Source organism: Cololabis saira, chromosome 23 (genome assembly GCF_033807715.1).
Source record: "Cololabis saira isolate AMF1-May2022 chromosome 23, fColSai1.1, whole genome shotgun sequence".
Classification (NCBI taxonomy): domain Eukaryota; kingdom Metazoa; phylum Chordata; class Actinopteri; order Beloniformes; family Belonidae; genus Cololabis; species Cololabis saira.
In genome coordinates this window covers 27,174,645-27,194,829 of record NC_084609.1, presented here as the reverse complement: position 1 = coordinate 27,194,829, position 20,185 = coordinate 27,174,645, and the positions used below count along the sequence as shown (strand labels likewise).

The 20,185-nt window shown below is 42.0% G+C and overlaps 1 protein-coding gene across 1 annotated transcript in view; it reads left to right on the top strand.

Moving 5' to 3' along the window:
- LOC133424167 (uncharacterized) overlaps positions 1-20,185 on the top strand; it is a 48,194-nt gene that overhangs the window by 22,794 nt on the left and 5,215 nt on the right. The window contains exons 4-17 of the mRNA XM_061714616.1: positions 594-728; positions 810-910; positions 989-1,094; positions 1,171-1,336; positions 4,541-4,643; positions 4,924-4,999; positions 12,765-12,800; positions 12,892-13,022; positions 16,496-16,607; positions 17,514-17,615; positions 17,936-18,109; positions 18,195-18,362; positions 19,127-19,262; positions 19,355-19,422. Coding sequence (XP_061570600.1) covers positions 594-728; positions 810-910; positions 989-1,094; positions 1,171-1,336; positions 4,541-4,643; positions 4,924-4,999; positions 12,765-12,800; positions 12,892-13,022; positions 16,496-16,607; positions 17,514-17,615; positions 17,936-18,109; positions 18,195-18,362; positions 19,127-19,262; positions 19,355-19,422 — 1,614 coding nt within the window. The remainder of the gene's footprint in view (positions 1-593; positions 729-809; positions 911-988; positions 1,095-1,170; positions 1,337-4,540; positions 4,644-4,923; positions 5,000-12,764; positions 12,801-12,891; positions 13,023-16,495; positions 16,608-17,513; positions 17,616-17,935; positions 18,110-18,194; positions 18,363-19,126; positions 19,263-19,354; positions 19,423-20,185) is intronic.

Here is a 20,185-nt window from a genome sequence, read left to right as displayed (position 1 = left end):
TCACCGTTCCTGTGATTTACTACTGTGTCCACTGTTCAGTTATTTTAATGTCCAAGCCTCCTTTGGTTGACCTTAGGTAGGCACTACCATCTAATCACCACAATTCCCTGCCATAACCCATAAAAGTGGTAAAGTCTCCCATTAGAGTAGTAGAGTGCCCAGGCAGTTCACCTTCTGACACACAGGGGGCCCCAGATAGCTCAGCGGGTTGAGCAGACGCACCATATGTAGAGGTTATCGCCTCATGCAGGCAGGGCAGGTTCGAATCCTGGCCCGTTTCCCTTGACCGCATCTTCCCCCTCTCACTATCCGTTGCCTGTCTAGCCACCTTTGAAATAAAGGCTGCAAGAGCCACAAAAAATCTTTAAAAAAATTACTGGATTCCCTGACCTATCTTTGGACACATGAGTGAAAACTTCATATCAACAGGGTAAAATTGTAACTCTTTAATACCCAAAAGAAAGGCCCTGCCACAATTTCTGTCTCTCATTTTTTGAAATCCAAGATGGAGTTAAAGTTCTACCCATCTATAAGAGATTGATCTCAGACCAACCCCAGATACATACTGTAATGACATGTGTTCTTGTTGTCAGCTTGTTGTGGACAAGATCTATAACCACGCCTGTCCTGAGGTGCTGTACAGGGCCAGTGATGACCGCAAAGTGTTTCCCAAAATACATCTGGACCCAGTGGATCATAAACACGTGTATTTGCCATTTAGAAACCAGGTATTGGTGTTACTATCGTCTTAATGTTACATAGCTGTGACCGACTATGAACTGTTGCTAAATGTTGGTGTTTTGTTCCAGATGAAGCGTGTATCTGTGTCCAAGTGCAGCACGTACACAACTTTCCAGAAGTGTTGGTCTGCAATGGATCCATACTGTGTCTGGTGTGACTCTAAACGAAGGTCCGGGACACTCAATCTGCAGCTGATACGTTCAGGAAATTGTAAAACATGGCTGTAACATCTTTTTGTATTTACCAGCTGCATGTTTGAAGATGAATGTCCAGATTCAAACTGGTTGTCCATCCCAGAGGAAATTCAACAGAAGATTGTTTCCCACAAACTCATAAAGGACCCAACTGGACAGGTGAGTCACAACACACTTATGACAGCATTAACTTGTAACGATCAGTCTTTTTTATTCATAATCTTTTCCTTTCCAGATCAACTTAATCATCCAGATACATGTGACTGTGGCAACAACAGGGCCGTCTTACTTTGCCTGTCAGTTCTCTACAACTTCTAAGGAGCCTTGTAGGAAAAATAACCCTCCACCAGCATTTCCACGATGCACCTGCATTCTCTCCAATGACACACTTCCTGCTGACGGTCAGTGACTTCTGATAAATGATTCAAGGACTTAAATCTTTGTAATCAATAATGTTAAACTGCCCCAAAAGCAATAACACAGATAGACTGTGATATATGTAATCTTCTTTACCAGGTGACAAACGGGTTGTTTTCCATTGTTATTTTAATCTAATAAAATATAAAGTTGCAAGAAAAAGGTCTTTGAACCCTTTGGAACTGCCAGGACTTCTGCATCAGTCACCTGTTTCACTGTTAACTTGTAGTTGTCGCTTTTTTGGAAGAACAGCCTCCATCAGACTTTTAAAGTAGCTGCTTATGAGACTTGTGCAACAGAATGAAGAAATGTTGAACCATTTGCTTCATCGGTATCTCTGGGATGTTCCTCCTCAGGTAACACCACAGCAGTGGGTTAAGGTCAGAACTCTGACTTATTAAAACCATTGTTGTATCTTCTTGCATCAACTATCATCTCTGAAATTTCAGGTCATACACTGCTGCCCCGGCATTGTTATTTTAAAAACTTTAGTTAGTAAGTTATTTTTCCATCAATAACTGTGTTGAAAGTAAAAATCATGATGTTTCCTCCACCGTGCTTTGCAACGTGGAAGCTTTGGTACCAAAACAAATGTACTGAACAAGATGTTTTTAAGAGCTAGTTGTACCTTAACAAAGTTTTAAAAGCTTTAAGATGTTTTCAGGTATTTTCTCAAATTTTAGCAGTTTACCATTTTTAGCATTTCAGTTTTGACGTATTTAACCCCTTATTACCAGATGAATATTTGATACATACATTTCTGAGACCCAAACATTTCTGAAACCCATAACAAAAAACGTTTTAAACAAAAAAATAAATGAAAATGATTTAAAAAAAATCATATCATTATAATGATGATAAAATTACCCAATTTGTTTACAACTATTCAAAAAAATATGAATCAGAAATCTTTTAAAGACAAAATTTAGTGTTTTTAATTTCTATATAGAATAAACACTTTAAATTGATAAAGGACAAAAAATATATAGGATATATATATATAGGATTTTCTGTGTATTCTTTCATAATTTGGGCATTGAAGCAGCACAATGTAACTTTCAGCTTTTGTTGAGTTTGGCGGCTCCTTTGGACAAAAGCGGTAATGCTTTACCAGAAAGAACATTACATTTCCCATGAGCACCAGCGCGTACTGCCGGAGAACTCCTGTCCCCGTCGCGTGCATTTGTTTTGAGAGAAGACGGGACGGACTTTCAAAACTACTTTTCTGTTTCACCAAGTGAACAGACGGAACGCAAAAAAAAAGATGTTAAACTGCTGGAAAGGAACTGGAATTTACTGGGATACCTTAAACAAGGAAGCCAGGGAGCGGTATATGGAGAAAATAATGATTATTAACGGTCTGGATTAATATGAAATCCCTATTAAAGAGTGGAGCTCCTCGTCGGAGCTCCAGTCTTTAGTAGGGACTTACTGCCGCAATTTTGCAGAACCCACGTCTCCGGCTACCTTGTTTAGGAGTGTTTGGCAGCTGCTTTGGTAGATGTTTGACTCGCCATGTGTTTCAATAAATTTGTATAATAGTACAACATACAGTACGTGTTTTGTATTACTCTTACTTTTTTCTTTTTTGACTGCTATATTATGCGGAAGAGGCTCCGAGGCGTGAGCAATATTTTTGTTTTCCTCGTGAGATTATTTTTTTCCGCTGCAGCTACAAATAGAGTTAATATTTTTTCCTCAACAAACTAGTTTTATCTGAATATTGGGGTTAATCGCAGCGCAGAGAGCTGGCCACCAACTGCGTTTAGCTAGAGAAGTGAGGAATAAAACCCGTATGAATGATCCAACCCCGGTCTGTGTGAGTGTTTGTTTGTGGTTTAATGTGGAAGGTTATGTTTGGTCGTCTTACATGCCCGATCCAAGTGAGCCTACGACTCTTTCACTCTTTTACTCTGTTATCTCAGATACTCGGCCTCCGTGGTTCTGCCTCCAAGCAGGAAAGCGGTGAAAAGTTAAACCATTAGCGATCTTGTCCCCACGTCTGTTATATGTGGAGCTGCTGCAGCTACAACACAGCAACAGGTTACCATGGTTACAGAATAACGGAAAGTAACGATTACAAGTACCTGTAGGCTAAGACGAAATGAAGAGGGAGCACTGGGAGGGAGTCTGTACACGCTCTGGTTTTGTTCTACTGCACCTTTTTCCCATCACGTTTTTTAGAGGGACTTCGTCATAAATTAGTAGTCCAACATACTTACTGACAAAATAAAAAAAATACTCTATAACCTGTGAATAAGTGAATGCCCATTCCTTATATTTTGCAGATCAGCCCTGCACAATTTTACAGTTCTCAGGAAAAATACTAGAACCCACGACGAATCCCCTATATGTGAAAACATTCTAATTTTGATTTTTATTGAACATAGAACTCTACATTTGTCTTTCATCTCACGCCAGCGAGTGAACGCCGGGCCAATGTTTATTCTTGTCCGGGCATTTTTTTAAATTTTTTTTCTTTTTTTGTCCAGGCATTTAGCTTGTTACTCTCCCGCTTCCTTTTTTTCGCCTCCTCCGATAAAACTTTTATTTTCTTCGTTTTTTTTTTTTTGCTGCTTCGGCCATGACACCAGCTCCTGCTGAGCTCTGCGCTCCACGCCCCGCCCAGCTTTCGTCTCCACTACGAATCGGGAAGGAGGGGGAAGTGACGTATGCCGTAAAGCAGTCAAAGCCGTAAAAATGTGTAGTTTTTTAGTGTGGCAGGGTTCCTACCATGCTCCTCAAAGTTACATAGTGCCAGTGAAGGTGATACAGACCCCTCAGACCATGACAGAGGTTCATTAAACCTGTTGGAAGTTGATGTACCATCACAATGACTCTGGAAATATGATATTAAGGTGGAAAAGTTACATAGTGCTGCTTTAAGGGGGTTAACTGAAACACCTGACTGAAGTTTTTGGGTTGTTAATTTTTTTTTTGTCAAAACATGGGTTCACATTTGTTTTTTCCAGCTCTGACTGTGAATAATTATTCAGTGTAGAAATACAAATCTGTGTGTGTATTGGAATGTTTGTCATTAAATTGTCTATACTTGTGATTTTAATTGAGATTGGACAATATTCTGTTAGACTAATACAGAAATTCTGATATTACCAAAGAATCCATGAACATTTTTGGTCAACTGTGCAGCATTTTGCTTAAATTACCAGATTATTTTAAATTCACAGGTCTGGATCTCACAGTTAAAATTAGACTAAGGACAATACGTCTGTCAGAACAATTGGAACTAATCAACTGCTCCGATATCAAAGGACAAGCAAGTTCTCTTTTGTAAGTGTATTCATATTTTAAACATGTTAAAGCCTAAGTAACTTTATTCTTTAACTGATCTACTTCATCACCTTTGTTCCTCTGTTGTAAGATGCTTTAGACAAAAGTGTCTGCTAAAAGTTAATTTTGGCTGGCTGAGGGTTTCTTTTATCACAAGGAAGATTAAATTTGCATTGAATTGTCTGTTAATTTTCTTCCTTTTGCATTTGTTGTGATTCACATTTGTTTTACCATATTAGTGTTACAGTGATGGACGCGTATGTGATTATTTTCCCTTCAGGTGTCAACGGTGCATCAGCGCTGGATGTGGATGGAGACATAATCACTGTTCCTGGGCCGATCATAAAATGCAAAATGTAATAATGCATCTTTTAATGTTTGTTTCGTAAATAGGAACATTTCTAAAATTTGCATCTTTTACTTTGTTAAACGTTCAATTGGCTGCTTGAAAATTTTAGCAAACCATCAGGTGGGGAAAGCAGATCTTACCAACACTGTGTATTGTTGGAGTACAGTGGTGTTCACCTCACTGGGGATGTCATTGGGTATTGAAAGGAATATTTTTCTTCTCATACTTCTCAATCCCACCAACATGTCCTCCCTAGAGGAGGCTAAGGTCGTTTCCGAATTCGGACACTACCGCACTATATGCTACATACTGCAAAGTATGCACCGTATACTGCCTACTAAATGAACGATTCAAGTACGCTGCTTCAGACAGCAGTGTGCTACAGTGTATCCCAGAATGCATCTCGCACCAAAACGTCAGCGAAAGATGAGATTTATAAGCAGACTAGAAGCTGTTGTAATTCCAGCTGTAGCGCTGTTAATATGCCACTTTATTACGTTTTAACATCTTTTCAGGCGTAAAAGTAACCGTTTGGTTTAGTAGCAAGTTTCTCCAAATAACGCCTGTTAAGAAATTTGATCCGATGTTCCGGGGATCAAAAGAGCCGCCGGTCCGGCCGCATCAGCAGCTCACGGCCGGAGAACAGACGCGATCGCCGGGTCAAACTACGGCGCCGTCCCGGAGAGAAACCTGCAGCTCTGTGGAGAATTCTCGCCGGCTGAAATAAATCATTTAGGAAAATAAATGTTGGTTTAATAGATTAAATCTAACAGTCGTAGCTGTCATGTTAGTTTGTCTGAATATAAAGTGAAGCTTCATGTTCTTACTAGATAGATGAACATGAAGCTTCACTTTATATTCAGACAAAACTACAAACTACAGACAAAACAAAGCTATATTGCTTATAGCTCAACGGGTTGAGTAGGCGACTAACGTACAGCGGATGCGGGTTCGATTCCAGTCGGGCCATATTTTGCAAATTTCCCCGATGTGGGACTAATAAAGGATTATCTTATTTTAAATGTTGAAATAGCAGTAAAAACACATTCATTGATGAAATGACATAAGGGATGGAAAGGGATTTTAATAAATGTATTGAAATGAACATATCAGTCTATTGAATTTCATTTTATTTTATTATTAACAAAGTTCTTCTCTCTGTCGAGTCTCTCTCTCTCCATCTTCTCCTCCTTGTCCAAACCCTCTCTCTGCATCTATTTATTTCAGCTCCCGGACAAATTCTCTGTCAAAACACAGCAATGAAAAGTAGTTATTTCATGAAAATACAACGAACTACCGATATATAACGTTGTCATAACACTTAGTTCACTTTTATTTACTTAGCAAGCACGCTAAGATAACTAACAAAAACCTAACATACTATTAAAAACCCACAATTTTTAATCGTTGTCCTTACACTAAATTGAATTAAAAAGGTTATATATTAAAGTTACTTACATTTATATTCCTCCTTCTCCCTCTCCACGGTGTAACTAGTCCTTTCTGCCTTCACATCACATCACTGTCCGATTGCAGCTGTTTTCTCAATAAAGCTTTGAGAAAAAAAAGAAAAAAGCGCTGCCCGGCCAAGGCCGCATTGCATTCTGGGATATAGTAAGCGAGGTAGACTGGTCTGATGCATGCTGCGGATTTTTTTCCAAATCAGTACAACATCCGGGTATTTTTCGCACACTGCAGATTTCCTTCTGTTCACATACAGCATTGGCCAAATCAGTGTATACTTGTAGTACAGTATGCGAATTCGGAAACGACCTAAGTCTGTGTGCTCTAGTATGGTCCCGCCCATTACTGGAGCTGAGGTCACCAAAATAGTAAGGAAGTCCACAGTGGCAGATCTCCACCAGATCTCCACCTTTGACAAGTCCATTTGACAATTGATGAGGCCCCCTGCAGACCCCCTGCGGGGACACGACGCCGCCCTGCGGACGGCTCCTGAACTCATATCCCCCTCAGCTCATTGACATGCAATTCCAGTTGCTAAAGACCCCTGCCCCTGCAGACCCCCTGCGGGGACACGACGCCGCCCTGCGGACGGCTCCTGAACTCATATCCCCCTCAGCTCATTGACATGCAATTCCAGTTGCTAAAGACCCCTGCCCCTGCAGACCCCCTGCGGGGACACGACGCCGCCCTGCGGACGGCTCCTGAACTCATATCCCCCTCAGCTCATTGACATGCAATTCCAGTTGCTAAGGACCCCTGCCGGTACGACACCTTGCCGGCAACGCATTGTCTCATTCAATGTCCCTAGGCATCGTCATCCCAGTCCCTGCGTCTTGTTTCCCTGCTGGGACAGGCACCAGGAGAGTATCGGACTTCCAGCCCCCCGCAAGGCCACGCCTCTGACTGTCACACTGACTTGTTTAATTCTGTTGTTTGTTCTTGTATAAAAAAGCTTGTTACAAACCATTTCGTGGTCAGCCCACCGAACAAGACACTGTCTGTATCTGTCTGCTGAACGCCGGCTAGAATAAAATCTCTCATCACACAGCGGACTCTTGAACTGGACTTTGTAATATTCTTCAACAATTTGGTGCCGTGACCCGGATAACAATAGACTTTCGATGGGAACTCCTTTTTCCAGACCAACGACACAACCAGCGACTTCTATCTAAATTAAATCAGGTAAGGGATCCATTTAAAAAATCCCAAATTATTGTTTCTGGGCTGTTGTCGAAAGTCTGTGAACTGGAGTGCCAGAGAAAGTTGACGTTATCCTGAAATTTAGGTAAGTCCGCTGTGTGGTTGTGAGGGTTAATTTTATTATTTTGTGTTATTGGGAAGGTTATTGTAGAGATGTTTTTTAGGAATGCTGGCAATTTCATAACACTTGAATTTGATTGTCTTGTGAGAATGTTCTGCTTCTCCTGCCTTAAGAATCTGACTCGCTCTTCTAAAAAAAAGGTTTAATATCTCGGGTAACATTAAAGAGAGAAATGGCGCCATGGTTGGTCTGGTACCAATAAAAAGATAGTCCAGGGGGACTATTCTTATGCATATGCAGGACGTGGGGTCCGTAAGTGTTGGAACACTGATATATTTGTGAGAAATAGACATACTGTATGTAGAGAAACTGCCCTTTTATTTTATAAGTGGGGATGACACGCTCTCCCCAAAATGGAGTATATTTCATTTCTGCAAGAATCGACTCGCTCTTCTTTGCATCAACAGGAATGATTTATATGCTCAGGTAGACTGATAGTTGGAAAGTTTTTGGGAAGTTTTTCAGTTCTTTAAATACATGTATGGTAATCACGGTACCGATAGTTTTATTTGTTAGTTTTGTTTGTTACTTAGTTAGTATTAAATTGTTAAAATAACTAAAAAGCACTTCAAACTCCCTCAGATTTTTGGAGGGATGAAAGTAGACGCCGTAATGCAGAATCCCAAATAGCTTCGCTTACTGATCTAAATAAAAAGCTGATGGCTCTACTACAAGGATTTAAAAACACAACGCAGACGAAAATGAAATTAGAGAACCAGTTAAATGATAAAATCAAAACCTTTATCCGGTGAAACTGATTAAAGAATCAAATGACGATGACACTTCTGATGACGACTGGATTTTACAAAAATCCAAGATCTGTTGCCTACAAAATTTGGAGCCAAATAATGGTAAGAGATTTTAAATTAATAAACAAAATGGCTAGAGGAAACAGCGGTTAAACTAACTTTGCCACATGATTTGAAAAGTAAAGTACTTGATGCGCAAAGTACTTGATGCTTGTAGAATTCCCTTTTAATCCCACAGCTGTTGCCAAAATCACACCAGAGCAAGCTCAGACCTTTTTTTTCACAGTATTTATTGCCTTAACAGTTCAAAGGGAAAATTGATAATCCCAGGGAACTTTATGCTAAAACAATTTTGACAGCAAAAGAGAATTGTGGTCTGTCACGAGATCAGATTGATGGATTCCCTCCAGGGTACATGCAAAATATATTTGCTAATTGCCCTCCACAAAGGGTAGGCCTGGATAACGCAAAAAAAAAAGAATCTGAAATGTATGAAAATACTAATGTCTTTTTCAAAAGTGTTTCCTACACAGGTTGAGCGCTGAGAGGAGGCGCAGAGGAAACAGCCAATGATCGGCTCCCATTGGGGTGAGCCAAATCAGAGCATCCCAATTTACATAATCTTATCCTGCCTATGGTAACTTCATCATGTAAGTGCATGGAAATCTGTCTGTGGCCTACTATAACGTCTCTGAATGCATGTATAACTAATCTCTAACTAGAGGTGTCAAGTAACAAAGTACAAATACCTCATTACCTTACTTAAGTAGAACTTTTGGTTGTGTATGCTTCACTGGAGTAATTATTTTTCAGACGGTTTTTACTTTTACTCCTTACATTTTCACGCAATTATCTTTACTTTTTACTCCTTACGTTTTAAAAACAGCCTTACTCTATTTCATTTCGGCCTTTAAAAAAAAACTATCCAGTTAAATTGTGCCATCCGGATAGAGTGAATTTGGTTGTGGTTGGATGAGAAGTATAAACATATTTGGTTTGTACGTGTCTGGTCTCTGAAACACATGTTAATGCTCAATAATGCACATATATGGTTCTTTAATATATTTGCATTATACTAAGATGCATTCATTTTCAATGGCTTTTAGCCTTAATGGTTTTTCCCCGCTTATATTACTTTTACTTTTATACTTTAAGTACTTTTGAAACCAGTACTTTATACTTTTACTTGAGAAAAAAAATAAATAAATAAATAAAAATAAAAATAAATAAATTTTGAGTTGATACTTCAACTTCTACAGGAGTATTTTTGAACTCTAATATCTATACTTCTACCTGAGTAATGAATGAGAATACTTTTGACACCTCTGTCTTTAACACTCGTCCTGACCTTTCCTGTTTTCCTCACTGACGGCTCTGTTTATAAAAATGGAATACCATACGCAGGTTATACAATTTGTGATAATTCTTAATTGTTGAAAGCGCCCTCCTCCTCCAGCTCCACCCAAGTAGATGAAACTATATACTGATCAAAAGGTAAAACTGTTACAATCTATACAGATTCCAGATATGCTTTTGGTTGTGTATATTGTATTTTATAGATTTTATATATTGTGGGCGAACCAAGGATTTATTTCATCCTCGGAGATAAATGTGGTTAATTGATTGGTGAACTGTTACAAGCCTGTCAACTACCTTCATCTATTGCTTTGTTAAATGTGAAGCCCACACCCAGTCCAACCCTGTTTTCACTAGGCAATGCTTCAGCTGACCATGCAGCAAAAGAAACTGCCAAATTTGGCTTACCTGTCTATGTAAAACTTTGCCCTTCTATACCCGCTAACGACCTGGTTTCTCCTAATGATGTAGCTCTCCTACAAGAAGACTACTGAGGTGAAGAAAAAACGGATTGTAGCATTCCCATGGTTGTAAAAATGTAAATAATTTGTGGGTCAGCAACGACGGCCGCGTTGTGAAACCCACATCCTTGTACGCGTAAATAGCATGCATGTCGCATAGCTGATCACAGTTAGCAATCACAGATGAGCAAAAGGGGGAATGTGTCAGATAGTGTTGAAAGACTGATAAGCTCCAAGATTTGCATCCTATAAAAATATTGCAAACATTATCAACACTTCCTCCCACCGTGACTTTTTTTTGAAGCTCTGCAAATAGACATTATGTGAGGGATATGAAATTATTCTTGTATGAAAATGTTCATGTATGAAAATGTTTTTGTATGTGCAGAGAATTTTAAACTGGACTTAAATGGACAATGTTGACACCTGTTAACACCCATTAGGAAGCACAAAACTCACGCCTCATGAAAGGATTATGGGTAGACCTATGACCATACAAAGCAATTCAGTTCTGCATATATGAAGAAGATGGACTTCCATGCCATGGATGAATCCATGATATCATTCTGTTGTACTCTAAACTTCTGCTGTTCAGTCAATCCACAGAAAAGTAAAAGCTGTCCAGTCTCTTCTTAGTGGCTAACCATGCCACAACCCGGAGACTGGGTTTGTGTCGGAGAGGGCCTCGGTGGTCCAGGGCTCAGCACGTCCTGCACCACCGACACTCAAGGGTGGGGGGCGCTGGCCTGGTTCCACGCGTCCCACTGCGGGAGCATAGCTCCTCGACCATGCACCCGAGACCGGCCGATTCCTTCTTCTTTCTGTGGTAAAGGGAAAGCCCAGCTCCAACACCCAGGACCTCCACGACTGGTGGAGGAGCGGAGGAGCGGAGGAGCGGAGGAGCAGAGGAGCAGCACAGGCCCCGCAGACCCCCACAAGCGAGACAATTATGGTGTAGCATCGAGATGTGACTCCACATACTCTCCTTCTGAAGAACCGCTTGTTAAGCCTAAAACAAGCCAAAAACCACTGCCCGATTCCATTGAGGATTCGGCAAGGACCGCAACAGGGGGCATGCCGATGCTCTCACGGGAGATGGCTGCTCTAGGGATGATGGCCTTGCGGAATCGTGCTACATTGGACTACTTACTAGCTTCTCAAGGGGAACTTGTGCTGTGATTAAAACTGAATGCTGTACCTTTATACCTAACCACAATGCCACCATCCAAGAAATAACAGATCACTTGAAAAACATTGCTAACACATTACATACACCTGTCACGACTAGTTTGTTTGGTTGGTTTAGAGAACAGTTAGGACACGTTGGTTACTTGATATTTGAATTTGCTTTATTGGGGCTTGTACTCCTAATTGTTATTTGGCTTCTGATTACATGTCTAAGGTTCACTTGCAAAATATGTTTGGCTCAAACTACTACTAAAATCATGTTCTCCACTGTAATTCCACCTCTACCGTCAGTGGAGGAGGAAAATTCAGACTTTCTGTTCAAAATTGAGATTGACTGTACTTGACTGTAAAAAAAAAAAAAAAAAAAAAAAAAAAAAAAATTGTGAATTGATGAGGCCCCCTGCAGACCCCCTGCGGGGACACGACGCCGCCCTGCGGACGGCTCCTGAACTCATATCCCCCTCAGCTCATTGACATGCAATTCCAGTTGCTAAAGACCCCTGCCCCTGCAGACCCCCTGCGGGGACACGACGCCGCCCTGCGGACGGCTCCTGAACTCATATCCCCCTCAGCTCATTGACATGCAATTCCAGTTGCTAAAGACCCCTGCCCCTGCAGACCCCCTGCGGGGACACGACGCCGCCCTGCGGACGGCTCCTGAACTCATATCCCCCTCAGCTCATTGACATGCAATTCCAGTTGCTAAGGACCCCTGCCGGTACGACACCTTGCCGGCAACGCATTGTCTCATTCAATGTCCCTAGGCATCGTCATCCCAGTCCCTGCGTCTTGTTTCCCTGCTGGGACAGGCACCAGGAGAGTATCGGACTTCCAGCCCCCCGCAAGGCCACGCCTCTGACTGTCACACTGACTTGTTTAATTCTGTTGTTTGTTCTTGTATAAAAAAGCTTGTTACAAACCATTTCGTGGTCAGCCCACCGAACAAGACACTGTCTGTATCTGTCTGCTGAACGCCGGCTAGAATAAAATCTCTCATCACACAGCGGACTCTTGAACTGGACTTTGTAATATTCTTCAACACAATGGACTTGTCAAATGGGACCTATTATGAAAAACACGTTTTCTCTTGCTTTAACATATATAAAGTGGCAATCAAAAGCTTGTTTTTAAGACATTCAAGGCCTGTTTTTAATAGGTACAGTATTAGATGCCATAATAGGTCCCCTTTAAATGCTACGCCAGATGGAGTAATGTCTCTTCTCCCTTCTGCAGGACACCATTTGCCAAAATATGCTTTCAGTGAGTCTGGTGAGTCTGAACCTCAGTTTTCACATATATCTTGTTCACAATTAGTGTAACATCCGTACCAAAGCAGAGTTTTTTATGTGTTTTACTGCAGCCGGAGATCTCCTCCATCACTCCCAGTGTTGTGTCTTTCTACGGCAGAGACCATGCTTTGTTGTCAGGTCGTAACCTTCATAATGTGAGCAGTGTGAGGATCCAACAAGACCTGAGTTGTGCTCCAAAGCAGTGAGTCACACAACAAGAAGATTGTGCTTAAGACCAGAAAAGAAAAGGTTCTGAGGAGCAAGAAAGAATATGATGTATAGTTAACAACTGACAATTTTATTGTAGTAACACAAAACAAAATATAATCACAATTACAGTGATTGGCAAAAAATGAATAACCCAAAATAAAATAGAGCTCTTTTCTTAAAAAAATAAAAAATAAAATAAAATAAAGAATTCCCTCCTAGGACTTTTCCAGTTCTTATTGTACTGGTAAATGTTCTTTTGGGGTTTCTTGTGCTTTTCCGTGTCTCTTATGTACACTACCCGGGTAGGTAGGTGTTATTTCCTTAGCTGGGAAATCCTGAGTTCAAGATGATCTTGTCAATCCCTGCAGCAGCTTGCCAGTCTACTGGCAGGAACTTCCAAAGCATCGTCCGTGGGTCTGGCTCGCCATCACTTCCGAAGACTTCTCTCATACAATTGAAGGGGGTCTCAAAAAACCAGACTGCACATATTGTGCAGAAAAAACGCATAAAAATTACTTAAATCACTTAAGTGCATTTCAAATCATAAAAAATTAAATGTCAGGTTCAACTATTACATTAAAGGGGACCTATTAGGAAAAACAGGTTTTTTCTTGTTTTAACATATACTGTATAAAGTGGTCTCCCCTCACCCTGCCAACACAGAGAAGGAAGAAAGCAACCAAATTCTGCAGGGTCTGTTCACCCCACCCGGAGGATCCTTCCAGTGTCATGTGACTTTTACAAGCCGTTCAGAATATGCGCCTGTCGTGACGTCACGACAGGCGCAGAGGTTTGGCCTCCGCTGCTGAAACCACGCCCACAACTCTCTCCGCCGGCCGGAGCGTCCGCCATTGTTCCGAAGCGGGGGCTGTTTGAACAACGAGGGACAGTTAAAATTAGGTTTTGCATCGACATTTACCCTCATAAAAGGATCAGTACCAACAGAACGGACCCGGCAACTGCACACGAGGCAGCGGTAAGTGACGTTATTTTTTTACGTTATTTATATTTGTTTACAAGTATGATCTTTGCATGGGCTAAGTATTTAGCTTCGGAGCACCGGAGCTCCTCACCGGACCGGACCAGTGAGTAGCTCCGGTGCTCCGGTGTTCCCTAACGGAGTGTTAGGTACCATCGGAGCTCTATTAGTAATACATTTTTCTTCTGTTTATGGTTTCAGATCTTCCAAGCAACTGAAGCTGTTCAACGACACCTTCAGAAGAAATGCACAGTCCTTCCTTGAGCCAGCAATAGTGCATAAATGTTATTTATATACAACTTATGTTATTTTATTTTTTTTTAACAATAAAGTTGTCATTTTTGAATATTCAGTGTTGTGATTTATTTACAGTTAACATGATTCATTTGTCTTGTAACATAAGAAATGAAATGATGAGGAATCGGAGTAAATAACTGTGGTGTTTAGAATTCACTTAAATCTTCCTGTGTGAATTAGTGTGAAGACGAGGTGACCGGTCCCCCCTTCAGGTAACTAAAGGCCGATTTATCGTTCCGCGTTTCACCGACACAGAGCCTAGGGCGTAGGGTACGCCTCGATTTAATGCAGAACCGTAATTCCGGCTTTAAGATCCGTTTACACCGTGTCATAACTGCATGCGAGCGTCCGACTATCGCGTCGAGCTGCGTGACATCGGACGCTCTCTGTCCACACTGAAACCGTTAAACTCACGGCCAGTTAGGACAGTTCAATACAAAAAAATAAAGCAATGGAATTTATTTTTTTCGCCGGAACTCGCTCGCATGGGACACACTTTGTGTACGGAGCCGGCTGCTCTTCTGCCAGAGCGAGGCTTTGTTCCCTCCCCTGCTACATGTCATTCAGGCAGCCAATCAGCACAGATCCTCATTATCATAGCCTCCCCTCCCCTCAGGATCCAGCACAGAAAATGAGGTTAGAAGCGGTAAAACTAGAGACATGGCCCAGAGGCTGAATTTCTAATTTATGTAGAAAAAACAAGCTTTTGATTGTTTTTAAGACATTCAAGGCCTGTTTAAAATATACATGAAATGCCATAATAGGTCTCCTTTAAGTTTACATTTTTAACTTATACAGATAATCACAGTATGAAATCATTTTTTAACATTTTTTTTAGACATGAATAGAACATTCATCTTTTAACATGTACTCAATCTTTAAGCACATCCAATATGAAATTATATGAACATAGGCTACAGTATTTTAACTAACATCACGAAATTAACAAGTTCCAAAATACTCCAACTGGTTGACATTCTACCATGTTATATGATGCTAATATGAGCAACTTGCTAAGTAACAGCCGCAAGGTGTTCACTTAGTAATTAAATCGCTCACCGGAGTTCCGTCAATTTAAGTGATTCACTCTCCTTTTTTTCTTTCTCCCGCGTGCCCGTTAATTACAGTACACACCAGCAGAGGGTCGGATCTGCCGTTCCAACGGGTGCTACCGAAGATCAAAAAAATTACTCGCGCAGCGTTAACCCTTTAGTGACCATACACTTTTAGTGTGTGGGTTAAAGAAGGCATAGTCATTATTCCATTATTATATAGTTTAGAATCATGAGCAATTGGGGTTGGCCAGCTTTATCTCTACCCAATTATTTTTTTATCCCCAAGTGCTCCTACCTAAGTCAGTCCTGGGCATTGCTCACCCTCTACCAACCCTGGGAGGGCCCTACACTGAGCTCAAGTCTCCTCCTTACATGAGGAGTGAGCAGGCCGCTTCCTTTCACCAGACAGTGTGGGGCTTCTCCGGCCGGACATAGCGCGTGGAAGGATCCCGTTATTCCGGCCAGATCCTCCCCACCCCATCTGGCACCCCGACTGGCCAGAGGGGGCATGTATAGCCCAGGACTGTTGCATGTTTTTGTGAGGGTAGCTCACATTGCTACCCAAGGGAACACAGGGAGAACATGCAAACTCCACACAGAAAGGCCCTTTCACCAACCAGGGTGTGGGTGCACGCACTCAGCACCCACAGCGTCCCCGGCGAGAATTTAACCCGCAGGTTGCGCCGCAATGAGCACCCCACGGCGCACGCCGCGCCGTGCCTGACGCGCACCTCCCACAAATTGTTCGTTCGTGAAGTAGTCATGAACTTTCAGCGCTCTTTTCTTCGTGTGTCTGATTTTATAGTTGTCCTTATGTCTTTGATTCACTGTGACCGGAAAAGTCGGATAAACCATTCAGGAAAAGAACGCACCCCCCTAGCGCTCGCCTGGGGGTACTACACCGCGGCGAAATGGAGTGACAGAGAAGTCCGGAGGGTTCACGACGGCGTCATGGCAACGGCGTGTGCTCTGCGTTGGTGTAGCGCAGAACCATAATCCAGGCTTAAGTCGAAAGGAAAGTGATGACAGTTACCCATTGGCGGTGTCTGTATCAATCAAAAGACCTGAAGTCTGCATGTTATGATGTTGGTGAGTGTAGGTTTCAGTTTTGTTGCTCCTCTCTGCTCCCGTCAGATCTCCTGTATGGAACAACACCGGCACCAGTCTGATGTTTAACATTCCCAGTACGAAAATGAAAGGCGTGGTCAAAGTGTGCGTTCTCCTCCCAGACGGGAGCTGCCATTCTGCAACAAAATGACACCAAACAGCACCTGGATCAGGTATGTAAAACTTTAACTTTACAGAGCACCACCCACTTAGATATAAATTAGATATAATATCAGGAAGAAATGCTTTCATGAATTTCGTGTTCATGTCATATCAGATTGAGAAAGTTTCAGCTCAAGAACCAGTTTTTCAAATTCACGGTAAAGACATATTTCCACTGAAATCCACCAAATTATGATGCCAAAACCTGAAGTACTGTTGGTCTCAGGGCCAAACATACTTATATCTGTTATTCTCTAGTCTATCAAACTCTTTGTTCTCCTTTTATCTTCAATCACCTTTATCGTAACTTGTATTTTTCATGGTCAGAAGATGATCCAGTTTATTTCCATTTGTAGGTAATTCTTAAAATATACAAGGAGAGTTTTTTTAATTCTTCATCTTAGCATCTTTTTTTAAAGGAGCATGAGGCAGGATTGAGGCAGGATTTATGAAAAAAATTCGTATACGCTTTAAAGGAGCTTGAGGCTCCTTTTAAGAAATGAGACTCTCTAGCGCCACCCTTCACCACGACGGCCGTCAGGGGTACTGCAGCCAACAGTGAAGCCGGCACGGGAGAACGGGGAGAACGTGCATGCAGCGTCATGTGACGTCACATCCGCAGGACAGCGCGGGAAATTCGGGACCGAATTGCAGCACATTTTGCAGCACACAGCCTGTTCAAGGCAACGGAGAGATACACTAGAGGGCTCATTCTTTTGGGTTTGGAACGCTTCATCTGACATTATTACTAGAAAACTTAAAATGTATACGGATTTTTTTCATAAATCCTGCCACAATCCGGCCTCAAGCTCCTTTAAGTTTTCTAAACATCTAAACATCCTAAACATCTCACATGCGCTTTTCATTTTTTTGTAGTGGAAAGAGGAAGATGACACTGATGGGGTCTCACCTGGACTCTGTTGAAGGGGTCACGTACAGCCACGCCCCTCAACAAGTCAGACCTCCCATCAACAGCAGCTCTCAGGTTCTAAGGCTCTGCAGACGCACACAATGTCTAACCATGTGTTAACTTACATTAATATGTTGTACTATTATTTCAAATTACCGTATAGATGCCCTGTACAGTACTAAATTGTAAAGGGACTTCAACACAAAACAAACCTGTATATTGTAATGCAACTTAAATATGCTACAATATAGTTTTTCATAGATACAATATGTCTTGTAAATGTTGTATCATGTTACTTTCTATTAGTATGCTGCTTTATATTGTATAATATAATTTTCTGACATCATACATCACACATGTACTTACATAACACAGACGGATTAAATTATCTGCAGACTCTCACCTATGAAAGTCCTGCAGCTGGAACCGAGGTTTCTGACATCTCCGTGTTTTTGAGAGTCGCCAATCAAACCTTGGTCTGCTCCACAAACCTGACCTACTTTCCAGACCCGGAGTTTACCACCTTCACGTCCGTGAGGATAGGAGAAGTTGTCCACATCACCACACAGGTGATAACTCACTATGCACAAACGTGTGGCATGACGTTTAAATTCAAAATGATAAAAGGTTGAGAATGTGTTTCTGTTATTCCAGAAACGAGCAGATAAGCTGGAGGTGACGGCAGCAGAGTTGTCAGTGTGGGGCGTTCAGGATGAGAAGCAATATCCCTGCATCATTAAGGACACAGAATCCACATACACACCTAACTTTTTCATCTGTGAGATTCAAAACACAACTGTTGACCAGTTTCAACACTTGATGGTAAATCTTTCACCACAACCATGAAATACAAGCTTAACGTTTCCGTCAATAAAATAATCTTGAGTGTTTCACCTGCTTTCGAACTGTGACCTCTATCTCAAAATAACATTCAGATACACAGTAAATATATTTTGACTCATCACTTTTTCCACTTCTGCACCATAAATATTTATTTTCTTATCGTAACGTTTTTGTTTTCCAGATAAGTTATGGTGACAAGACAGTCAGGCTAAGTTCTCCAGCTCCGCCGCTTATAGTCCCGCTGATCGCGGTTTTCGTGCCGATACTCTGCATTATTGGTAAGTGGTGGTTCACCTGCTGTCAAAGCTGAAGTCTAAACTTTAATGTAATTACATGCTATCCAAGTTCAGGAAAAGTTTGGATAATATAGAAAATGTAAAGAAAAAAGAAGAGAAAAAAGGACAAACAAACACAGTGACTTGTGTTTTTTGAGTTGTTTTTTTTTCCTAAAAAGATTTATTTTTTTTTCTCATCAACTTCTTTTCACTGAATATACATCCACGTTTGCATCTCAAGCCTATTACAGATTAAAAAGAAAAAAAGTTTCATAGTGAACTTCAGGTCCCACTGGGTGCTGATCCAGACCCGGTGGCCTTTCTAACACATTTTAGACGGGTTGTCACAGCTGAGCATCGCAGTTCGCGCATCAATTTGACTTCTGCTAACATGGGGACAACATGCAAACCTCAGGAAAGAGTCTTGCTGAGAATCAAACCAGGAACCTTCCTGCTATGACACAACAGCACCAACCAAGTCTCTCGTTGTCGGAGGATGAGTCCTCGGAGGAGGAAGAGACCCCCTCCACCTCCGAGACGACTGGCATGGAAGGGCCCAATGGCCCAGGACGAGTAGCCCTAGCAGAGGAGGTCGACCGGGAGGGTTGGTCAGGGTGTTTCCGATGGAAATCTGCAATGAGACGAGGGCAGAGGATGCAACCAGTAGGGACCCATGACCTCTCCTCCGGACCATAGCTTTCCCAGTCAACGAGGTATTGGAGCCCCCGGCCACAACAGCGGGAGCGCAGCAGGCGATGAACAGTGTATGCTGGTCCTCCATCGATGAGGCGAGGAGGAGGTGGTGGAGGAGGAGTGGGGGGCACCAGTGGGCTCCCCAAAACTGGTTTGACCCGAGAGACATGGAAGGTGGGCAGTGTTGTGCATGAACGCGTTCAAATGAACGCGTTCATTGAACACGTTCATTTCTGTGAGAACGTTGAACTGAATGCAACACATTTTCAAATAAAGAACTCGAACGTGAACTTGTTCATTCTGTAGATCATGAACTGGAATTTAAACTGGCAAGATTATGTGAGTTGCAGCTTCACTGTTTAGGTCCAATTATTACGGAATAATCCTTCTCGTTTCACCAGTGGGCGGCGCGCACATTTAAAATACTCGACGAGACGGCGACTTCACACTACATTACCCACAATACAGCCGCTGTATTGCTGGTGTGTGCGCTGTATTACAGCGCATGATGTGCGCACACACCAGCGCACACACCAGCGCACACACCAGCAATACAGCGGGCACCAGCTCGCATGACAACGGTGGTCCGAGCCCGGCGCAGTCTTTACAATGAAAAGCGAAGAGACAGACGTTGCGGATGCAGCGTCAGCGAGCGCGTCAGATGATGCGTCCACTTATGATTATCTGCGGGAATTTTACAAATTGTCTCCCACAGAGTCCGACGATAAAAACCTCAGCTTTCTATGCCAATTATGTCCACCTGCGCTGAAAAAACAAGTGCGCACGTCGACCTCATCCAGTTCAAATTTGAGACGTCATGTGGAGTTAAAGCAT